Source organism: Gossypium arboreum, chromosome 8, assembly GCF_025698485.1.
Source record: "Gossypium arboreum isolate Shixiya-1 chromosome 8, ASM2569848v2, whole genome shotgun sequence".
Classification (NCBI taxonomy): Eukaryota; Viridiplantae; Streptophyta; class Magnoliopsida; order Malvales; family Malvaceae; genus Gossypium; species Gossypium arboreum.
The window spans coordinates 21,825,215-21,845,697 of record NC_069077.1 but is presented as its reverse complement, the minus strand read 5'-3'; the positions used below and the strand labels follow the sequence as shown (position 1 = coordinate 21,845,697).

General features: G+C 35.5%; 5 protein-coding genes across 6 annotated transcripts; 3 read left to right on the top strand and 2 right to left on the bottom strand.

The window, feature by feature from the left end:
• The first annotated feature begins 306 nt into the window (after nt 1-306).
• On the top strand, nt 307-2,354 carry LOC108469764 (trihelix transcription factor ASIL2). Its single transcript, XM_017770784.2, has one exon. The coding sequence runs from the start codon at nt 1,017-1,019 to the stop codon at nt 2,139-2,141; it is 1,125 nt and encodes a 374-aa protein (XP_017626273.1). The 5' UTR covers nt 307-1,016; the 3' UTR covers nt 2,142-2,354.
• Nucleotides 2,355-2,840: 486 nt separating this feature from the next.
• On the bottom strand, nt 2,841-6,033 carry LOC108469765 (rac-like GTP-binding protein 5). 2 transcript variants are annotated; one of them, XR_008269538.1, is made up of 8 exons: nt 5,591-6,033; nt 5,392-5,479; nt 4,803-4,912; nt 4,562-4,625; nt 4,058-4,122; nt 3,803-3,900; nt 3,495-3,560; nt 3,051-3,209 (listed from the first exon to the last, which is right to left on the bottom strand). XR_008269538.1 is itself a non-coding variant. In XM_017770785.2 (7 exons), exons 1-7 carry the CDS (start codon nt 5,723-5,725, stop codon nt 3,111-3,113), a joined length of 627 nt encoding a protein of 208 aa, XP_017626274.1. In that variant the 5' UTR covers nt 5,726-6,033; the 3' UTR covers nt 2,841-3,110. The 2 variants fall into 2 exon arrangements, 1 of the variants encoding a protein (XP_017626274.1); XM_017770785.2 differs by lacking the exon at nt 3,803-3,900 and having other exon boundaries at nt 2,841-3,209.
• A 2,012-nt stretch (nt 6,034-8,045) lies between these two features.
• Nucleotides 8,046-11,542, top strand: LOC108467785 (casein kinase II subunit beta-1-like). Its single transcript, XM_017768554.2, has 5 exons — nt 8,046-8,726; nt 9,252-9,470; nt 10,201-10,310; nt 10,407-10,572; nt 11,136-11,542. Exons 1-5 carry the CDS (start codon nt 8,522-8,524, stop codon nt 11,264-11,266), a joined length of 831 nt encoding a protein of 276 aa, XP_017624043.1. The 5' UTR covers nt 8,046-8,521; the 3' UTR covers nt 11,267-11,542.
• A 3,182-nt stretch (nt 11,543-14,724) lies between these two features.
• LOC108469882 (uncharacterized) lies at nt 14,725-17,871 on the top strand. Its single transcript, XM_017770969.2, has 3 exons — nt 14,725-16,086; nt 16,544-16,805; nt 17,107-17,871. Exons 1-3 carry the CDS (start codon nt 14,987-14,989, stop codon nt 17,272-17,274), a joined length of 1,530 nt encoding a protein of 509 aa, XP_017626458.1. The 5' UTR covers nt 14,725-14,986; the 3' UTR covers nt 17,275-17,871.
• Nucleotides 17,872-18,007: 136 nt separating this feature from the next.
• LOC108469883 (60S ribosomal protein L37a) lies at nt 18,008-19,469 on the bottom strand. Its single transcript, XM_017770971.2, has 5 exons — nt 19,354-19,469; nt 18,924-18,963; nt 18,501-18,589; nt 18,311-18,393; nt 18,008-18,220 (listed from the first exon to the last, which is right to left on the bottom strand). Exons 1-5 carry the CDS (start codon nt 19,354-19,356, stop codon nt 18,157-18,159), a joined length of 279 nt encoding a protein of 92 aa, XP_017626460.1. The 5' UTR covers nt 19,357-19,469; the 3' UTR covers nt 18,008-18,156.
• Between the last annotated feature and the right edge of the window lie 1,014 nt (nt 19,470-20,483).

The window sequence follows — 20,483 nt, the reverse complement described above, 5'->3', positions numbered from 1 at the left end:
TATATTAGACCTAAATTTTAAGGTTTTTAAAATTAATTTAGATAAAAAATTAAAGTTTTAATATAGAAATATTTACTAAATTCAAGTCTTAATATAAAAATATTTGTCAAATTCAACACATAATTTGAATAATTTTTTAACTCCGATATAAAAGAAATACCAAATTCAAACCAAATACTCATTTAAACTTAAAATAAATATTCTAAACTTACAATAAACGAAAAAACACTAAAATTATTTTTTGTAAAAATATATTTATTAAATTCAATTTGAGTTTAAGAGAGTCAAAATATTCCATCCTCTTTTATCTCTCTCTCCACCACCAATAAATAAATACGGAAAGAAAAAGGAAAAAAAAAACACCAATGGCAGCTAAAGCCTCAGCTAAAGCTAATATCTACTCTAAAACCTAGAGTCAAACCAAAAAAAAAAAAACCAGACTGAAAAAAGATAAAACAAAAAGAGGCCAATCACCGCCCAAATAAATCTCGCTCGCCCCGCTGCCCAAGTTATGGCTCAGAGCCGCACACGGAACCCCACCTCCCCACCCGGCTGTTCGGTGGGGGGTTATCCAATGCCCACAATTACGTGATAAGCATCAATGATAGAAGGAAATGGGTGCCATTTAATTCTGCAAAAAAAGAAAATACAAAACAAAATGAAGGAAAAAAAAGGACGTGGACCGCTTTGTCATATAGGTTGCGGCACAACTTATCACCTCCCACCCTCGCGGCGCATGTTAGCCCTCTCCCCCACACCTAATCAGCCGCCCACCCACCCCACCCGCCCTTTTAGCCCACAGCCATTCTGTATGTCAACAAACCCCACTTTCTCCTCCTCCACCCCCGACTTTATCTCCCACCCCTCTATTATTCTGCTCCTCCCATCTTCCTCTTGTTTCCTCCTTCCTGACCCTTATCCCCTTTGCTAACGTGCACGACAACCCCTTATCCATCACTCCCACCCACCTCTGCCAAACTGCGCCTCCCTTTTCCCCTATCTTTTAACCTAATCTCATGTCCAACCCATCTTCTCCCTCACCCGAACAGGGTATACCATCCAACACATCGCCTCCACCACCATCGGAAACGCTGCTGTCGCTCCCGGCACCGCCTACGTCCAGATCCACGCCGTCGGCAACCGCCACCGTCACGCCCAACCCAAGGCGGCTCCCTCCGCCTTGTTGGTCTCACGATGAAACCGTCGCGTTAATCGACGCCTACCGCGACAAATGGTATACACTTCGTCGTGGGAACCTTAAAGCCAGCCACTGGCAAGAAGTTGCGGACGCGGTGACTCGGCGCTGCCCTATGGCGACGCCTCCTAAGACGGCCGTGCAGTGCCGCCACAAGATGGAGAAGCTCCGGAAGCGGTATCGGACCGAGATCCAGCGGGCTAGATCTATGCCCGTTTCGAGATTTGTTTCTTCTTGGGTCCACTTTAAGCGCATGGACGCTATGGAAAAGGGACCTAATGTGAAAGCCGATTATAACTCGGATAGCCCAGATGACGAAAACGGTGATGACGAAGAAGATGGGCAAGACCAAGAGTTTTACGACGATGGCTATAAAAACGGCAGCCTAAATACGAGAAGTGTACAAAAGTTGTACAGAAATGGGATTGGAAACAACGGTGGAAGTGTCAGCGGTGACGGGAATAGCGGTGGGTTCAGAATTAGGATCCCAACCGGAGTTAGTATAGCTCAGCCAGGGCCAAGATTTTATGGAAAAATAGATCACAAGTACGGTGCAAACCCAAATCCTAACCCCAATATTAACGCGAATTCTCACCCCAGTAAGGGTAATTTTGGTGGGTCGGGTTCCGGATCGGCTTATGGGACTAGGATTTTAAGAGGGTTTGAGGATCTGCCCGAGAAAACGGCAGCATCAGGGAAGCGGGAAAGGGAAAGAGATGCTGTTACAGAGATGGTGTCAGCTATAAAGGTGTTAGGAGATGGGTTCGTAAGGATGGAGCAGATGAAGATGGAAATGGCGAGGGAGATAGAGACGATGAGGATGGAGATGGAGATGAAGAGGACCGAGGTGATATTGGAGTCACAGCAGAGAATTGTTGAAGCTTTCGCTAAGGCAGTTTCAGAGAGGAAGAAGAAGCCCAAAAGAATGCCCTCACCTCAGTCCTAATGGATTTTCCTTACTGCAATGTGTCCAATCCTTTTGACTACGGATTTGCAAGTGTAAGTTGGTGGAATGTTTAGGGGTTTACTTCAATTTTCATCTTTCTTTGTTTGATTATTGAGTGATAGCAATAGTGCATCCTGATCTGCTGTAGCTTTTGCCTCTTTCTGGACTAAATGTAGCTTTGTTTTTTTTTCCTTTTATGAACTTTGCTCCAAATCCTAGTTTTCTCATTGTAATCTTCATTTAGGCATAGGAACATTGTTTGTTTGATATTAGATGTAACGTGTAACGTGTAAGTGCTCTCCCGATTGCTTTGCTATGCTATCAAGAACATATCTTGATAATTTTGTAGATGACATGGGAACTTTTTTTATCCTTAACAAATGACTCTATTTAGGTGTAGGAATCAGCAAAGGAACTGTGATTTTAGTTTCATTTTTAGATTATACCAGTTGAGAAGCCCCGTCTTTCGTTGTTGCTACATAAATTGGAATGTATATTACGGCTATGGTTTGTGATTATCGGCTAGCAGAAAAAGTCTTCAAAGCTGGTGTTTCGTTTTGTATGCATAAAGGTGGTTGTTCCTTCAATATGTTAACTGGTAAGAGTTATTTGAAGAGCATGAACCATTGCAGAACAGTTTGGCCGTTGTTTATGGATGATATCAGTATGGGTGGAAGATCGGGGCAGATTACCAATATGTTTTAAAAAGAAGCAATTTTCATTCACATCAAATCATTGCGATATGCAGTCAATATACAAAATCCAAACACCCTTGAGTTCTTGAAGATAATACACAAGTGGAGTTCACACTGATCAAACTATTGCAAACTCCCTGCCTCAGAAGGACAACAAGCACTCAAAATCAACTCGAAAAAGATTTGTAATAAACAAGATCAAGAATGCACAGAATTATAAGAACAGAATCACATTGTCAACTTCACACTGGCTTTTATACTTGTGAATTTCTGGTTAGAGAACAAGGCATATACCTGTTCTCTTCTTTTGCTTCATTTTCTTTGCAGGCTGAAGAACAACCTTGATAGCAGCATCAAATACAGCTTTAACATTCTGCAAATTTCAACACATAAATTCTTAATTTCTAGAAAGAATGAACTTTTAAATGAATGTTGTCCTTCATTAATTCTTCCAAAGTACTAACTTAAATCCAAAGCAAGATGCCAAATCAGTGCTGGTGCTCAATGAGTTGATTTTGTCATCATTTGGTCTTTCTGTTAGTTTAAACATTGTAAGACTGCACTTGGGAGGAATGGAAATATATTGGGATCCTCCAGGTATATGTGATAGGCACTTTGGGCTAATAGTTTCATCACAAATAACACATGCTATACGAACCTGCTGTGTCTTTGAGCTGCACTCTATGTATGCCAGTGCTCCTATTTGCTTCTTCAGTTCAAGACCCTGGGAATAGAATTAAAATATCTGAGTATTCAGATCACAACAAGAACAAGAAAGTATGATTTGCAATCAAGAAGCACAACAGATAAATTTATCTACAGATAAATTTATCTTCTTTGACACACTACAAAAACGCTGTCTTTTTAGTGGGCCAATTTAGGTCTGGCAAAAGTTGAACATGCCTGCCTAAAGATGATAACAGCAGATATAATATCTGCTATCTGGAATGGATTAAAACTCTATACCTTGCTCAATAGACGAGCATAACACTAAATTTGTGAAAGGATGGAGTAAACTTTAAAAAGTTGGAACCAGTCCATTCCCCACTGCAGTCTGCCTCTGCCTGTACATGTTTTCGAAAAAAGGTTTCTCTTTGTTTGTTTCTGTAAAGCTTTCATAACTGCCGCAACTTACCCTTTCCAGTGATAACTTGTACAGATTCTGTTCTATGTAGGAAAACAACTAATGGTGCCGTGAGCAAGCAGAGAATGAAGAGGTACCTGTTCTGTAGAAATAGTACATGCCCCAGGATAATCGAAGTGGAACCGTCTGTCATCTCTTAAATCTGCATCCAATATAAATTTATTAACCGAACAAAAGCATGCTTGTCCATGCATGATGATAGATAATCAAATAGAGCTTGTAGCTAGAAAATCAAATGCAATTGAAGTTTGTATACGTTATGTGCGTTCGTTTCTTTTGCGCTCTTTTTTTATGCTGTTCATGTTGGATACAGGTTAAATAAATTTGCGAATTAATCATGAACATACATGAGAATACAATGATGACTTTTCAGGAAAAAAATATATAGTTATAAAGAGACAAGCAACTTTTATGAATGTAAAAAGTGGAAAAAGAAACAAGAGAAAGCACTTCATATTAGTGAGCTCTAGTTTGTTTTCATCAGACATGCTTAATTATTCAGAGCCTTTTGAACCTGGATTGATAAGTAAAGGCATGACCAATTGCAGAAGCAATACATCAAGGAGGAGAGAATCCATCACCTAGTTTGGTCCCCACAAGAACAATCGGCGCTCTCGGAGCATAATGTCTCAGCTCTGGAACCCACTTCCCCAACACAACAAGGAGAACAAAAGACATAAAAGGAATAAAAAAAACTAGTAGTAAGCACATTTCATAAGCTAAGCACAAGGAGCAGAGAACTCACTGAAGATTTAAACTTCAAAAACAAGTAACGAGAAAAAGAAACTCTTCAAAAACAAGTAACGAGAAAAAGAAACTTACTTTTTTCGATACGTTCTCATAGCTGGGCCTACTAATAAGGGAGAAAGCAAGAAGAAACACATCAGCGCCTCTATAACTTAGAGGCCTTAGCCTGTTGTAGTCTTCCTGACCTGAAAGAAAATATACTATCAACACTATGAAATCTATTTTGTCCTGCATATAATCAAGCCGCTGAACGAATTAAACAAGAAAGATGCCTGCTTTCACTAATAATTGATATCCAAAGGCTATTGAAAGACCTTGAACAAGATAAATATGGATGTCAAATGGAAACAATCTCATCCAATGGGGTGTTATAAATTTCAATGTATAAGAAACAATATAGTAGTGTTAATACTTAGTCATGGCAAACCCTTTGCCAAAATGTATAATAGGACCTCAGCACCTTCCTAATGTTCTCTCTCCCCATCTATGAAACCAAAAGATAGTTATAATTTTACAGGCAAACAGAGAAAGCAGAGTTCATTTTGAAGTGAAATTGGCCTTGGCCTTGTAACTTTTGGCACTTTATAGGGTCATTTCTATTGTTTTAATCGCGTTTCAGCTCTTTTGTAGAAGTGATTATGAAAGAAGCAAAAGGAGCAAATACCAGCAGTATCCCATAAACCCAAATTGACAGTCTGCCCATCAACCATTACATTGGCGCTGAAGTTGTCAAAAACAGTAGGAACATAATCCTGTAAATTACAAGAAGACACCCCCCCAAAAAAAAAAAAAACAAAAGCCATTACCACAATTTAACAAGCAAGTTCAATGCAAAAGACAAGAAAATGTATGATCGTACATACAGTTGGAAAAGTGTTGCTTGTATAAGATATAAGGAGACAAGTCTTTCCAACAGCTCCATCCCCAACTGTAACACATTTTATGAATTTCGTTTGTGTTGTAGCTGTTGCCGCCGCCGTCGCTGCCGCCGTACTCATTGTATACAGTTAAACTAAGGTTTCTTTATCAGGCCTCAGTAGTTTCAGAGCTTTTTTCCCTTTGTCTGCGCCATGGTTTGATTAAAAAGAAAGTTAAATATAGAAGGGGAGAGTGTGAAGAAAAGTAATAAAAGTCTTTATGAGCTTTGTGAGGAAAGAAAATTAAAGTAAAAAGAAAAATGGTGGATCGCTTTAATTTGAGCTGACAGAGAGGCAAAAAGAGAAGTACAAAAAAAAAAAAAAAAGGAAGGCCATACTGCAATGTCAATATTTTTTTTTTTCCACGCGATTTTTTGTGCATGTGAAAACATCGGCTCCCTTGAATTCATCAGTTTTTTCTGCTCAACAGATATAAGGGTTAATTTCAATATATGTCCTTGATTTGTATCTTAGTTTTAAATTGGTATCTAAATTGTAAAAACGTTTTAATTAATTTTTCGAAGTATGAGTATTATGTCAATCACCTCTTTCATCCACCTACATTTATAGGGGTTAAATGCTAGTTCAAATATGATACGAAACATATTTAAAATACTTTGATCAAATTCTAAACACGTGTACACCTATTGTATAAACAATTTGAGTTTGTTGCTTTTTAAAAGGATAGACAACGTCAATAAAATTTATAAAAAGCTATTTTTTAACATGTAGGTCTATGATGTCCATAAGGTAGGTACACAAAAAGGCGAATCCAAGGGGTAGGAAAGAGCCATGACCCCTCAAAACAAAAAAAAAAACTTGGAATTATTGATAAAATTATAAATTAATATATGATAAATTTTCACCTTTTTCTCCCAAAAAAATGTTTAAACCCTTTAAGAACAATGAAATCATGAATTATAATACATAATAAAATTCTATTTTACCTCTCAAAATTTTATTTTCATTTCCTCTAAAAATATTTCTCAATTAGCCCTTGGGTACATATATATTTAAATATGCTTCATCTTAGATTTGAGTTGAACATTTAATACTCAAACTAATAATTAAGTTCTTTGGAAGGACCTAACCGATATTGTATCAATATTTTAAGATTTAATTAAAATATTTAAAATTTAAAAGCTGATTTAAAATCTAGATGATATTTGCTAGAATTAACCCTAATTATAATTGACAAAGTAATACGTTTTTAAAATTTTTTAATATGGATTTATTTTTGTATTAAAAGTAAAACTTTACTTCGTTCTTTGCACTTGATTTTTGAAAAATGATTAAAGAGTTTAGCCGAGACTTGCGATAAGTGTGAAGCACGAGAAGCGACAGCGCGTGGACAGCGCGCTCTTCGGACCCTAAAGATGACAGTGGAATAGTTGTCGGATTCGGACCCAGCAGCAAAGGTCAACTTTAAGGGGAAAAAAAACTGAACATTCAATCACGCGCTCAGAGGAGTGAAAATACCCTTAGTGTTGATATTGTTAGTACGTATAATAACTATCCAACGAAGTATCTTTTATTCCCAGTCACGTTGAAAATGGGATATGACATGAAACTGTTTTTTTTTTTTTCAAAGGAAATGCTGTTTTTTTAAAAAAAAAAACTCTTATGTTTAGGGTTTAATAAATTTCACTAAAGATTGTTCCTTTTTATGAAGAATCCTATTATTTCAGTTTGAATAAGCCTGCATTATCTTTATTTGGTTAAAGGTTTGCATTACATTTATTGACTTTATGCGCTGCACATGCTATTCACTTTTCTTTTTTTTTTTTGTTCAAAGGCATCCATTTTCCTCATCCATTCAATTGCTGACTGTGGAAGTAGTAAGTAGGGTGATGACAGCCTTTGCATAGCATGACATAACCAACACTATGTTTGAACCCCAAAAAAAAATACCCACCAAGACTATGATTTTCGGTGTCCCCTTGCTATTCAACAAACTGTGTCTTCCAGGGCTTAGGAGGAGCTGCAGTAGCAGTGGAACTAGTTTCATAGCCACTGTGAACCTCTCCATTGTAATCTCACAAGCTTTGTATTATATGCACTCCTTTGTTAAGAATCTGATAGCAATCATGAGAGGTCCCAACTCCTCCAACTATCAGCTAGACGCCTTAGCCACATGGCTATTCAACTTATAATCATGTAATCCAAAAATTACAATGTAAATATCAAAGCATATCTCAGAACATAAAACTTACATTTGTCTTGCTAGAATAGGCAATCCATTATCAACATTCTTGCTACCTGTCTTTCCTAGTAAACTACACAATTACTCCTATTCAATATTTTGGGAGGAAAGGTTGAAAATGAGGGTTTGGAGTATGGGCTTATACTTAATAAAGTTGCCGAGGTTTTCGTTTTCAATCTCATTTTCTGTTGGTTAAAAGAAGAGAGTAGTGACACATGCATTGTTTAATGAATGAATGGAATAATAATTTAGAGGTAAAGCTTGATTTTCTATGGGCCTGAGACTTGTAGCCTGTTCTGTCCATGGGAGAATCCATCCAAGAATTTTAAAACAAAAAAAAATCTCCCCCAAAGACAACAACTGGACAATAGGGAAACCCTGGCTTCTCCTTTCTCTCATTTTTACCCCAATTTGTCTCCTTTCCCTCTTCTTCATCCCCACCTTCTTCAACCTCCGACTTTTTTTTCTTTATTCTCAAATAAAAACCGTTTTTTGCTTCATCCCCACCCTGCGAAAACCCTTTAATTTCTCAATTCCAGGGCTTTTTCTTCATCTTACTCTCTCCTCACGGCGCCATGAATCCAAAAAAGCTTGATTTTTTGCCCCTGCATTGAAAAAAGTTGGGAGCTTTTGCGAATTTGCGTTGTGAAAGGTAAAAAAAAAAAAAAAAAGTTATGTATAGTCATAGAGATCGAGGAGGAGGAAGGGGAGGACCGTTGGATCGGAAGCGCATAAACGATGCGCTGGACAAGTCTTCCCCGTCCACTTCGAGGGGCTTCAACAGCAAAGACAAAGGAAGACCCTCTGTTCCTTCAACTTCCGCTGGTAAATCCCTGCTTTCTCATCGCGATTCACGTTCCAAAGCCAAATGTTCTGCTGGTAAGTTACTTGTCATTCACTTTCTCTCTTTGTTTCTGCTTTTTTTCCCCCTTCGATTAATCTGTAGTGAAACGTCTATTGCGTCGAATGCATTGACTGGCTTGTTTAATTTGATTTGGAATGATATAGGTGTTTAAATATACTTATGTTTCCATGTTTTGGTAATCTGAAAATTTTGTATGTTATCCCCTTCCATTGAGGTTGTTGATTTAATATAATAAATTTCAAGTTTTTTACCATGTTTAGCTAGGATTAGGGGTAGGGGTAGGGATGCCGGTAATTGAACCCCAACTTCGAGCTCTTATGCCACACAATGTAAGAATCTTGCTAAAAGGTTGTTGGCGGATTTCGGTTTTTTTTTTTTTATCCGGTAAAGTGTAAACCTTACAATTTATCTTGTTTTGATTTTGCATAAGATGCAATGGAGACTATTAAGAATCTCAGATCATCAGTCATGAATGATATAAGCAAGTAACAAAATGTGAGGTACTTCTCTATTACCTGCTCATACTGCCTTTATTGCAGAGGAGTCAGAAACCGACAGTGAAGAATCAGACGTTAGTGGTTCCGAGGGAGATGACACATCTTGGATTTCATGGTTTTGCGGTTTGCGAGGCAATGAGTTCTTTTGTGAAGTTGATGATGAATACATCCAAGATGACTTCAATCTTTGCGGGTTGAGCAGTCAAGTTCCATATTATGACTACGCCCTTGATTTAATATTGGATGTTGAATCTTCTCATGGTAAGCATGTTCATTGACTTGATTTTTGTATATAAATTTTGGATGATTTGATATCGATTCGAGGTGCTATGGTTTACCAAATTACCATTGTTTAGCAGAATGTTTTTGCCGCCTCATCCATAATTCTTCTCTGCTGTCTCGGGTCTAAAGTTTGATAGTTTGTTTTTTGGATTTTCATGAGGATTCTGGCCACTAAAGAATTTAGAAGGGTAGATCAAATTTTTCTTGGGAAATAAGTTGCAAGACAGCCAACTTAATTTTGGTAGTTCAGTTAATTTGGAACCCCCACATAGTCGACTCTTCACTGACTCCATAACTCACTGGATGTTTATTTGATCACTCTTGTTCTTGCTCGAGACAATCTTTATTATTTTGAAGTGCTTTTTCTTTTTACTTCTGAGTTTTTTACTATTGCTGCAGAAAGTTAACATCAGAAATATTACACCAAGTGAATTGAGGAACCACATTGTTGCAATTATTTTTAAACCTTGTGTTTTACGGCATTTCTGATCATATAGTTTGCAGTCATAATGTCTGTCTAATTTGCTACTTTTCATGCATTTTTAGTTTTGCTTTGTATAATATGTCATGTCTGCCCGTATGCTTTTAATGTCAAGTTTTTTCCTACAAAACATGGTTCCAAATTTTGTTTCTTGATGCTCAAGTAAATCAACAGCCATCAATGAACATTGATTCTTGCGATTAAGTAAATGTCTTTTGGATTTTATAGGTGATATGTTCACCGAAGAACAGAATGAATTAGTTGAATCAGCTGCTGAGATGTTGTATGGTCTTATACATGTACGTTACATATTAACTAGCAAGGGAATGTCTGCTATGGTAAAATTGCTTTCATTTTTCCTGTTTCTTCTTTGCTTTCCATTGACTTCATGGTATCTCTGTTTACAAAGTTCTACTTTGAAACTTTTATCTCAGTTGGAGAAGTACAAAAGCTACGATTTTGGGAGATGCCCTAGAGTTTATTGCTGTGGACAATCTTGTCTTCCAGTTGGTCAGTCAGATATTCCTCGTGCCAGTACCGTGAAAATCTACTGTCCTAAGTGTGAAGATGTATATTATCCTCGGTCCAAGTATCAAGGCAGTATCCTTTTTATTTCATGTACTATGTTACTTCTCTTCTTCTTAGGAGAATTAACTAAATTACCTAGTATGCTTGTGTCTTACACTACCCTCTTTGTACATGCATTTTAAGTGGCCCCCTACTATGGCAAATATATCTCTTAGATGATATTGGCCTCGCATTGATCATAAATCTTTTATCCTGGAATTCTTTTTTACATATTGATCATGACAATTGGATCTGACATTATATGGATGTATGCATTTCCCTACATTCTTCCCCAAGTCAGTGCTTGTCTTTCTTTTATAACATTCTTCTCCCCATATTTGATGATGGGTTTGGTGGGTCAAGTCTGCACATACTTTAGTGGGAGACATGCTATCCTTTTCCTTTGTCTCTGAATCATGAATATATACATATAATGTCTTTGGGCATGTAAGATGTATTTCATTTTGCCTCTTGGAAAGGTGATGTCGAACTTGAAATGCGTGTCGATTAAAAGCTTGATATCAAGTCCTTTGCCACTGGCATTACTGTTGTATTACTTTGATATACAGCTTCATATTCTTGACATGTTAAACAAGATATCGATGGAGCATACTTCGGGGCGACATTTCCACATCTATTTCTGATGACGTATGGACACCTAAAGCCACAAAAGGCAACGCAAAACTACATTCCCAGAGTATTTGGGTTCAAGATCCACAAGCCCTGACCTGACCTACTTGTGCTTGTAGGAGTTTTGTGTTGAGAGCGTCTGGCCATTTTCACTTAGCTTTGGTGCTTCCTTGGTTGCGCTGCCCAGCATGGTGAAATACATCAATTGTTACGATTGACATGCCAATCAAAATGTTTCAAACCTATTGGTAGTTGAGCACAGCATATTTCTGAAATTTATGTAATGTATTTGATTATTAATGTATATGTTTAGAATTTAAATTATCTAACATATATTTATGTATATATAATAATAAACATTTTGTCCTTAAAATTGGATGAAAAGTGCTCAACGGAGTGCTCCTCCAGACCTCAATTCAATTTTCACTTATAGATAATACTTGAGTGCGTTCTGCCTGGCTTTGATTTAAGGTATTATGCATAACCTGAGTACACTCAGCTGACAATCTTTTCACAATTCTGTACTGTACTCATCCATGGGTGATGTGATTGGCATAGCATTAAGACAAAGAAGAAGGATAGTAATATATTGGAGTCTCATACGTAACGTAAAAGGGGTATGTGGTTTACTTAACAATAACCTCCAGTTCAGCCCACTCCCCTCTTCCGTATTAAGAAACAGACTCCGCATCTTCCTAACATGTCATGTTGATGTTGTGATGTGATGTGATCCATGCACCATTATATGCATGTCTCTTGCCCTATCTTTCTCATATCAAGGCTACTTGGTGGGACACCTTCACTATAAATAATCCTTTCCTAGTCCGGGAGATATTTTTAGAGCACCCAAATTAAGTTAAATATTTGCAAGTTAAAATATAAATTTTGATTGTAAGTTTAAAGCTTTATCAATTAAATCACAATTTTATTATTTTAAGGGACAAAATATAATTTCATCATAATTTTGAATATTAAAAAGTTAAAACATAATTTTTTTTATTTTAGAATAGGCATGAGTGTTTATACTTATTTAAATTTTTATCTTAAATTTAAATATTATAAGTTATAACTAAAGAAAACGTTATTTAACTCATTTTCAAATTTAATCAAATTTCAATGTAGCTACCAAATATTAATTTTTTTAAAGGATTCCCTTCCCTCCCAATGTCAACATCACAAACCCAAGTGGGTTCCTTATCTTTTACGTCATCCAACTTTGGCCTCATTATTTCCTTTATCCACTTATTTAGATTTTTCTTCACATTCTTTAAAACATCCACAAATTATACCTCACATGTTATTCCTCTTTAAACTTTAAATCATTCTAAATTATATATTTAAACCATTGATATTATATAAATAAAGTTCTTTTATTATTAAAATCGTTAATTTAATTATTAAATAAGATACTATATATTTTATGTAACATAATTTAAAATAAAAATTTTAAACAAAATGAATATTATAAAATAGATGTTGCAAAAATATTGATTTTTGAGCTTTACATCAACTATCGTCCACTCTTTTTTTTTTGAGTTTACTTCATTTTAGTTTTAAATTTTAAAAGTAATGTGACTTACTTTCATTAAAATTTTATTTTATATTATATCACATAAGACTTTACATGTCATTTAATAATTAAATTAATAGTTTTAATAATAGAAGAACCTAACTAACATAACATCGATAGTTTAGAGATATAATTAAAATATTTTGAAATTTGAGGAAAAATTTAGAATAAAAAATATAATTTGAGATGTTGGGTGCAATTAATTTTTTTAAAATATTGGTTAATCACATGAGGAGCAAAAAGTAGCTTTGGGATTAACATTTTGACAAGCATATAAAGATTAATTATTGGTATTAGTTTCCCTCGTGTCATTATTGAAACAATTCTAAATTAAGTTCTCGGGTAATTTTGATTCTTGGTCACTCAGTTTAGCATTAACTTTCATTCAAGTCACAAAACTTTTATTCTATTTTATTTCATTATAAAATTTGTTATAGAAAATTTCATAAACCTGAAATCTGACCCATTTCACGAGCCAGCCATGGCCTCGTGAAATGCCTCACCACTTTGCTCTACCTCGCTAGCCCTCCTCGCAAACCATCATTTCGCCACTTCGTAGGATGCACCTCACCACCTTACGGAAATATCGTCCCCACTTGCGAGATGCAACCTTCTAGCCATTTCTCCACCTCGTGTGGTCACAAACTATCTATCACTAGCACTATGTAAGGTGTGATCATCTCACCACCTTGCCAAGTAAATACGAGGGAGATTATGTGTGAGCACTCTACACACCACCAATATCTCAAGATGTGGTCCATATGTGAGTTGATCCCATCATGTTCACATTCTAATGGAAATTTTTACATTAAATTTAATTAATGAAACTGCCATCATTGGTCTGATTTGTTAACAATAGAAGTACAAATGATATAATTTGAGAGAAAAAAACTACACAAAAGTTCATGACTTAAATAAAGATTGATGATAAATTCAATGACTTAAATGAAAAATATTCTAAATATTCATATAAATTTTATTTATTTTTAAATTGTTTTTATGATTGTATCAATTTTAAAAACATGTTTTATTTATTTGATCACCAGAACAATAGTTCAATATTTTATTTAAAAATAAAAAATATTTAAAGAAACAGAGATAAAATTATAAAATTTTAAAAGATCAAAATTAAAAAGCCAAAAATAAAATTTTGTCATTCAATTAAGAACTAAAAACTTAAACAGAATGATTTAATCTTTGAGAGGACTCAAATAAATTTTTTAGGCTACGCCTTTAATCAAATTTAAATTAATAAAACCAAGATTCAATCAATTCAAGTGATAATATATAATAAAAATATATAGTTGAGAATCGATTAAATTAATTTTTTAACAAGAAATTGAAAACTTTCATTATAATTTGGTTATTTTTTAAAAAAATAATTACTATAATTATTAAAGTAATTAGATTAGTAAAAAGAGGATAAATCTAACCCATTCAACTGCCAATATAATTCTTACAACGTGGCTAAAAAGTATGATTCAAATTAGTATGATGATGATGCTGATGCCGGCGGTAAAGCAAAAATGATTGGTAGGTGCAGGCAACTGGGTCTGCTCCCATTGGCCCCAAACTGAATCATTTCTTTTTCTTTGATTGAAATTGAAGTCAAATAGAGGGAATGGCATTAAGGTAATTTTGTACGTGGCAGAATGGCGCCGATTTAACGAGCTCTTGAAGCGGCGGCTAAAGATACCCAAGCACGTGAACAGAAGCCACGTGGGTTCATGCTATTGGTGGTTCTGAATACCCACTTTTTTAACAACTCCTCTGTCCTCAGTTGGCGCTTAGGATGAAAAAGGAAACAACTTATTTTAAATTTTCTCTCAACTCAAATAGATTAAATAAATAATTAAAAGAATAAAAAATATTAATTCAATCCAAAAAATTTATGAAAATACACATAAAAAAACTTATCTTTGTTGAATCGAAATAATAATAAATTAAATACTTCTTTATTTCGGAAAAAAACAAATACAAAAAATAATGAGAATAAACAAAAAGGGCCACTCCATTATTGGTTTATTAAAAAAAAAATGGTTTGGCGATGATTACCATTAATTCCACGCTCATGTCTTCTTTGTCTTTTAACAGTTATTAGAGTGAAAAAGAGAAAATCTCTCCTCTGCACACAAAGCAAAGCAAATGAAAAGAAAAGTGATTTGAGAAATTTCCAATCTATTCAAAGCAATAGGGAAAAAAAAAGTTAAAGAGTGAATTGGAGGGAAATTGATTTTTACGTATGTAATGCATCAGAAGAAATCGGAAGTTCAGATCGGAAAAGAAAGCAGCGGCGTCTCCTCCGGTTTTAATCCCAAACCTTCCACCGTTCACCACCACCACCACCACCAGCATTTCAATTACCACCACCGTTTACAACAGCTTTCCGATACAACAGCGCCGGCGGGTACCGGGACGTCTCCGGTTTACGTTTTCCCTCAGATAATTACTCAGAGCTCGTCTGGAAATGATGCGATTCCATCTCCTCCGTCTTCATCTTCCACTTCTCCGACCCCTTACAAGAGACCCCTTTTGACCCAAACGCCGTCTCTCACCAAATCCCCTACTTTGTACCGTTTCACCCCTCCCCCGCAGTTCAATTCCCGGAATACGGCGTCGTTCTTTTCCTTCTCCGTCGCTGCTAAATCATCCTTTTATCGAATCCTCCACCGTTTCAAGCACCTGCGTCGTCTTCGAGTTTACCTACGCTTAATCCTCCTTTTATCTCTCCCCTTTTTGTACTTCTTACTTTCACCTCCAAGCCACTCCCTTTTACTTGACTTCCTCACGGCTTTTGCTTTCTCGGTTGCCCTTCTTTTTTCCCTCAACCTCGCCCTTCCTCGCCTCCCTTCTATTCGACTGTTCTTAGCCCGTTCGTTTCCAGTTACGCTCAAGTCATCATCTTCACTATCGAGGTCGCACTTACCAGTGTTTTGGTCAATTGGGTCTCGGTCAAAATCCGAAAAGAGATCGAATTCAGGGTGTTGGGTTCAAGTTTATAGCAACGGAGACGTTTACGAAGGGGAATTTCATAAAGGCAAGTGCTCAGGGAGTGGCGTTTATCACTATTATATGAGTGGACGATACGAGGGGGATTGGGTAGATGGGAAGTACGACGGCTATGGGGTGGAAACATGGGCGAGAGGAAGCCGATATCGTGGGCAGTTTAGGCAGGGTCTTAGGCATGGATTCGGAGTTTATTGGTTCTACACTGGGGATGTCTATGCTGGTGAGTGGTCTAATGGGCAGAGCCATGGCTGTGGAATCCACACCTGTGAGGATGGAAGTCGATATGTTGGGGAATTCCAATGGGGTGTCAAGCATGGACTTGGACATTACCATTTTAGGTAAATAATTCTGTATTTTCTAGGTTTCTTTTGGCTTATGCTATGAATAAATTCCGAGTTTTTGATTCTTGCTATGAGATTCTTGGTGTCTGAATGAATATGCTTAGTAATTTGTTGTTGTTGTAGATTTTGGATGAAATTTTTCTTACAAAATGGTTTTATTATACTATTACTACATGTATGCTTAGGTAACAAAGCTGATGGTATTGTTGCGTTATCACTTATCACCCTAGATTGTAGGATCCGATTGGGAACCTTGTTCATTTTTTGCCCTGTTTTTTTACATGTATTAGCCTGAATAACTGATAGGTGTCATTGGAATATAGCTCAAGCTATGTAGGAAAGTTAGGTTTTATGTTTTAAGTGCATTTTTGCAATGTGAGGGTGGCCTTTTCATACAAATGAAATTACTGGCTATCTACTTTATGAGCATAGATTTATGAACCTTCTGATTTAGGAATGGAGATACATATGCTGGGGAATATTTTGCAGACAAGATGCATGGATTTGGTGTGTATTGTTTTGCAAATGGCCATCAGTATGAAGGTGCTTGGCATGAGGGCAGACGACAAGGGCTTGGAATGTATACATTTAGAAGTGGGGAAACACAATCTGGTCATTGGCAAAATGGAATCCTTGATGTCCCAAGCACACGGAATAATACCTATCCTGTATCTCCTGTAGCTGTCTATCATTCTAAAGTACTTAATGCTGTTCAGGTAAATTTTTTTTTTGGTGCCATAGGTTGTAATAAGTTTTCCCAATCATTGCTTGGCCTGATGGCCAACCTTAAACGGTTTGTATTTAAAATGTAACTCACTGATGTCAAATATTAGGTGTAATATATCCAAAGTGTATGGAAGACATGCCTAATACTTTCAAGACTCGACAGTTTCAAATTTTTGCATGGCTTGTATTTTGTGGTCAAGAATTATGCTCTGCAATGCAACACAGTTTGCTGTACTTGCAGTCTTCAGTGTGGAGCAGGGACATGTCTGATTGTTTTTTTTCATTTGTCAGGAGGCAAGAAGGGCTGCAGAGAAAGCTTATGATGTGGCCAAGGTAGATGAGAGAGTGAACAAGGCAGTAGCCTCAGCTAATGGAGCAGCCAACGCAGCAAGAGTAATTGCAGTAAAAGCAGTCCAAAAGCAAATGGATCATAACCACAATAACAACAATGCCGTGTGAGACTTCTGACAATAGCTCGTTTGCATTTGAAACTCAATGAGATAGCAGCAAGAGGATGATGGCTTACGTGACTTTCTTTTCATATAGCCTTGTGTTTTATATTGTCATCTTCTTACAGTCTTCATTCTTGGCTGAAGAGCATTCAGATCCTTTTTAACATCAAAAGCACATATACATGCTGGAAGAAATTCCAAGCATAGAAGTGAAGGTGGAGAGAGAGAGATTTGATGGCGGTGGTGGTGATTACACCATTTTCTAATTAACTTTAGATATCCTATCTTTGTACAGTTTTTGTAAAGATGAGCTAGATATATGAAAAGAACCATATATACATGGTGAGCAGTTGAAACCTGATCCGGTCAATGCTGTTGTATGTGAACTTAATTGGCTTTTGCAATGAAGAAAACCATGTATGTATGGTAGTGTTGGATCTCAAAGTTAAAATGCTTTGACATTAAGGTAATCAAGAAATGTAAGTCATTTCCCCAGGTTCTTCCCTGTAAATTGTGACATTTCATTATGTGGGCTTTACTACCCCCATGGTGATAGTGGTTAATGTTTAAAGGGCAAAGGAAATTTGTTTTGACACGATTTAAACAGTAAGAGCCTAATTGTTGGAAAAGAAATATGTTAGAAACCAGAGATGGATATATCTAAAATATAAAAAAGTTAATAAGAAAAGCTGCTTCAATAACATAATCCATTTTAGTCAATATTAGCATAATCGATGACGTAATCTAAACACCAAAACTGATTCCATTGATTCATGAGTTCAAAATATACCAAAAAGCAAATTTGTTTAAAAGCGGTAACACAAGGCATTGCATTCACTTCCATAAATCAAGAAAATGAAAAGCACAAACGCACTTTATAAAACGAGTTTTAACTCTCGGTCTGCTCCCTAAGCCTCCGAATGGTGCTCCTAACTGTCACAGCACTTGCAGTGCTGCCATAGACAAAAAAAAGAAGTAAATTAGAGAGAGAACACAATGCCATGAGCAAGTATAATTACAAACAATGGTCAACAGATTCTTACTTCAAAGTGTAAGCACCCCCTGCTTTCACTTTTCCACAGTCTTTGCATCCCCAAATTCCGACTGCTTTTCTCTTCACCGCATACTGCATTCATTGAATTGCTAGATTAAATAAGCCACTATCGAGTCAATCAAGCCATCTGAAATCTCAAACTAGAAGGAAACGAATGCTAATAAGAATGAAAAAAATACCTTTCCACAGAATTCACAGAAGTACTTGCTGTGTTGACTGACTTCCATCTTTTTAATCTGCTTGCGCAGACTAGCACCATAACGGGTACCTAAAATTTACCAGTTGTTAGCAACTTCCAATTTTTCATCACACAAAGTACCTAAAACGAGTCAAGTGTCACAAACTGTTGTGCCCAGTATCCAAATCATTAAGCAATAAACACAATATCTAACTATCCAGTTATCAACCACACCATGCAAGTAAAATTCGTAATAATGAAAATAAGATATTCGACCCCTATTAACAGTCTAAGATCCCTCATTCCAGAAATTGATGGCACTACAATGACACAACAGAATAGTTCAGATTATGGTTCATTTCCCATGAAATATACCGAAAAACAGAGATTATAAACCGTGATAAAAGCTAAATAGAGCGCATACCATATTTCCCAACAATACCGGCCTTCTTGGTTCTCTTTGTCTGCACAGATTTGAAGCGATGCAGAGCTAAATCAGCTACTCAGTCGAGATTCATAAAACTACATACTTTTAACATGTTCACAATCAAACAAATAATAGTATCAACTAAAAACAGAACATAGTTTCCACGAAATTAGAAAGCCAAGTTCTTTTTACTTTTAAGTTTCACTAAAGAAACAAGCTAGCTTTTAATTGAATCTTAAAACGTTAGAGAATTAATCCATTTCCACTACTCAAGAACAGCGCAGAAAAATATATCAACATGGATTAAGAATATGTGTCGATTGGAAACTTAAGAAAAATATATATAAAAAAAATTGTAGTTAATTGAGATTAAAAACGGGAACCTCGAGATAAATTGAAGAAGCAATTTCAGTGAAAGAAAGCGTACCATATTGAAAGGCTTCAGATATGCGAAAGAGGAATGGAACAAAAACCCTACAAATCCCGCTTGCAATCTGCGCGGCCAAGTAAATAGAGACGGAGAAGATTATTTTGTTTTATATAGGCTTAAAATTATTTGCCCTAAAACCCGACCCGGCTTCATCGGTACGCGGCCCGTTAAGGTTTTAACTATCGTGGGCGGAAGATATAATCCGAATATGTACTACTAATGGATTGACTTTTTTTTTTTTAAGTACTTAAATAAAATTTGGATGTTTATACTTCAAAATATAAAAATTCAATTCTCCTAAATTTTTATTGAAAGTTTATAATTTTAAGTGTTCAAAATTTATAATTCTTTTAAAACATTATGAATTCAATAAGCATACCTAATAATAATAAGCAAGTTTTAAATTTTGAATTAAAAATAAAATTTTAAATCAAAATAAATAAAAAATAATAATTCAATATTTTTTAGTTCGCTTTAACTGGTTATGAGCTATTTACTCAAAAACTAGTTCAAATTTTATTCAACTCTTTATTCATATTAATATATAAATTGATTCTTGATTTAATCCGATTTAAAAACTATCATTTTAATAGTTACTCAATTTCATAAAAAATGTATGATTTAATAAAAATGTTATGAGAAATATATAACAATGTATAAAATTATCCCAAATGCCAAGAGTAAGGGTGTTCAAACGATTAATCAAATTGAACTTATATTAACCGAACCTTTTAAACCTTTAACCGTTAACCGAATCGAATTTTTTTTCAAAAAAAATTAATCGAACCAAAATATTTCGGTTAATTCGGTTGGTTAACCGAAATTTATATGTTTTTTTGTTAAAACAAGTATAAAGCATATTAAAAATCTAATAATATTCATTTGATCAATTTATCTCGAATTAGTAATAGCCTAATACATATAATATATAATATTATTTATTAAGTTCCATTAATTATCCAATTTCAAACTTAATTAACCGTTAATCAAAATTTCAAAAAATCTTTAACTAACCTCTGACCATACTAAATCGGTTAACTGAATTAGATCGATTAATTCGATTTTAACTGAAATTTAAACAACCCTAACTACAAAATAGCTCAATTTTGAGATAAGTAATTATGGTA

Bases quoted from the DNA above. Each gene is read 5' to 3' on its own strand.
- LOC108469764 (XM_017770784.2), top strand. From the start codon at position 1,017: ATGTCCAACCCATCTTCTCCCTCACCCGAACAGGGTATACCATCCAAC.
- LOC108469765 (XM_017770785.2), bottom strand. From the start codon at position 5,725: ATGAGTACGGCGGCAGCGACGGCGGCGGCAACAGCTACAACACAAACG. The intron at 4,123-4,561 runs GTGATGGATTCT...TATTGGATGCAG, and splicing joins TCTTGTGGGGACCAAACTAG to ATTTAAGAGATGACAGACGG. The intron at 3,210-3,494 runs GTTCGTATAGCA...TGAAATTTGCAG, and splicing joins GCAGCTCAAAGACACAGCAG to AATGTTAAAGCTGTATTTGA.
- LOC108467785 (XM_017768554.2), top strand. From the start codon at position 8,522: ATGTATAGTCATAGAGATCGAGGAGGAGGAAGGGGAGGACCGTTGGAT. The intron at 9,471-10,200 runs GTAAGCATGTTC...TGGATTTTATAG, and splicing joins GGATGTTGAATCTTCTCATG to GTGATATGTTCACCGAAGAA. The intron at 10,311-10,406 runs GTAAAATTGCTT...CTTTTATCTCAG, and splicing joins GCAAGGGAATGTCTGCTATG to TTGGAGAAGTACAAAAGCTA.
- LOC108469882 (XM_017770969.2), top strand. From the start codon at position 14,987: ATGCATCAGAAGAAATCGGAAGTTCAGATCGGAAAAGAAAGCAGCGGC. The intron at 16,087-16,543 runs GTAAATAATTCT...CTTCTGATTTAG, and splicing joins CTTGGACATTACCATTTTAG to GAATGGAGATACATATGCTG. The intron at 16,806-17,106 runs GTAAATTTTTTT...TTCATTTGTCAG, and splicing joins AAGTACTTAATGCTGTTCAG to GAGGCAAGAAGGGCTGCAGA.
- LOC108469883 (XM_017770971.2), bottom strand. The intron at 18,590-18,923 runs GTATGCGCTCTA...GGTAAATTTTAG, and splicing joins CGGTATTGTTGGGAAATATG to GTACCCGTTATGGTGCTAGT. The intron at 18,221-18,310 runs GTAAGAATCTGT...TGTCTATGGCAG, and splicing joins GGGGGTGCTTACACTTTGAA to CACTGCAAGTGCTGTGACAG.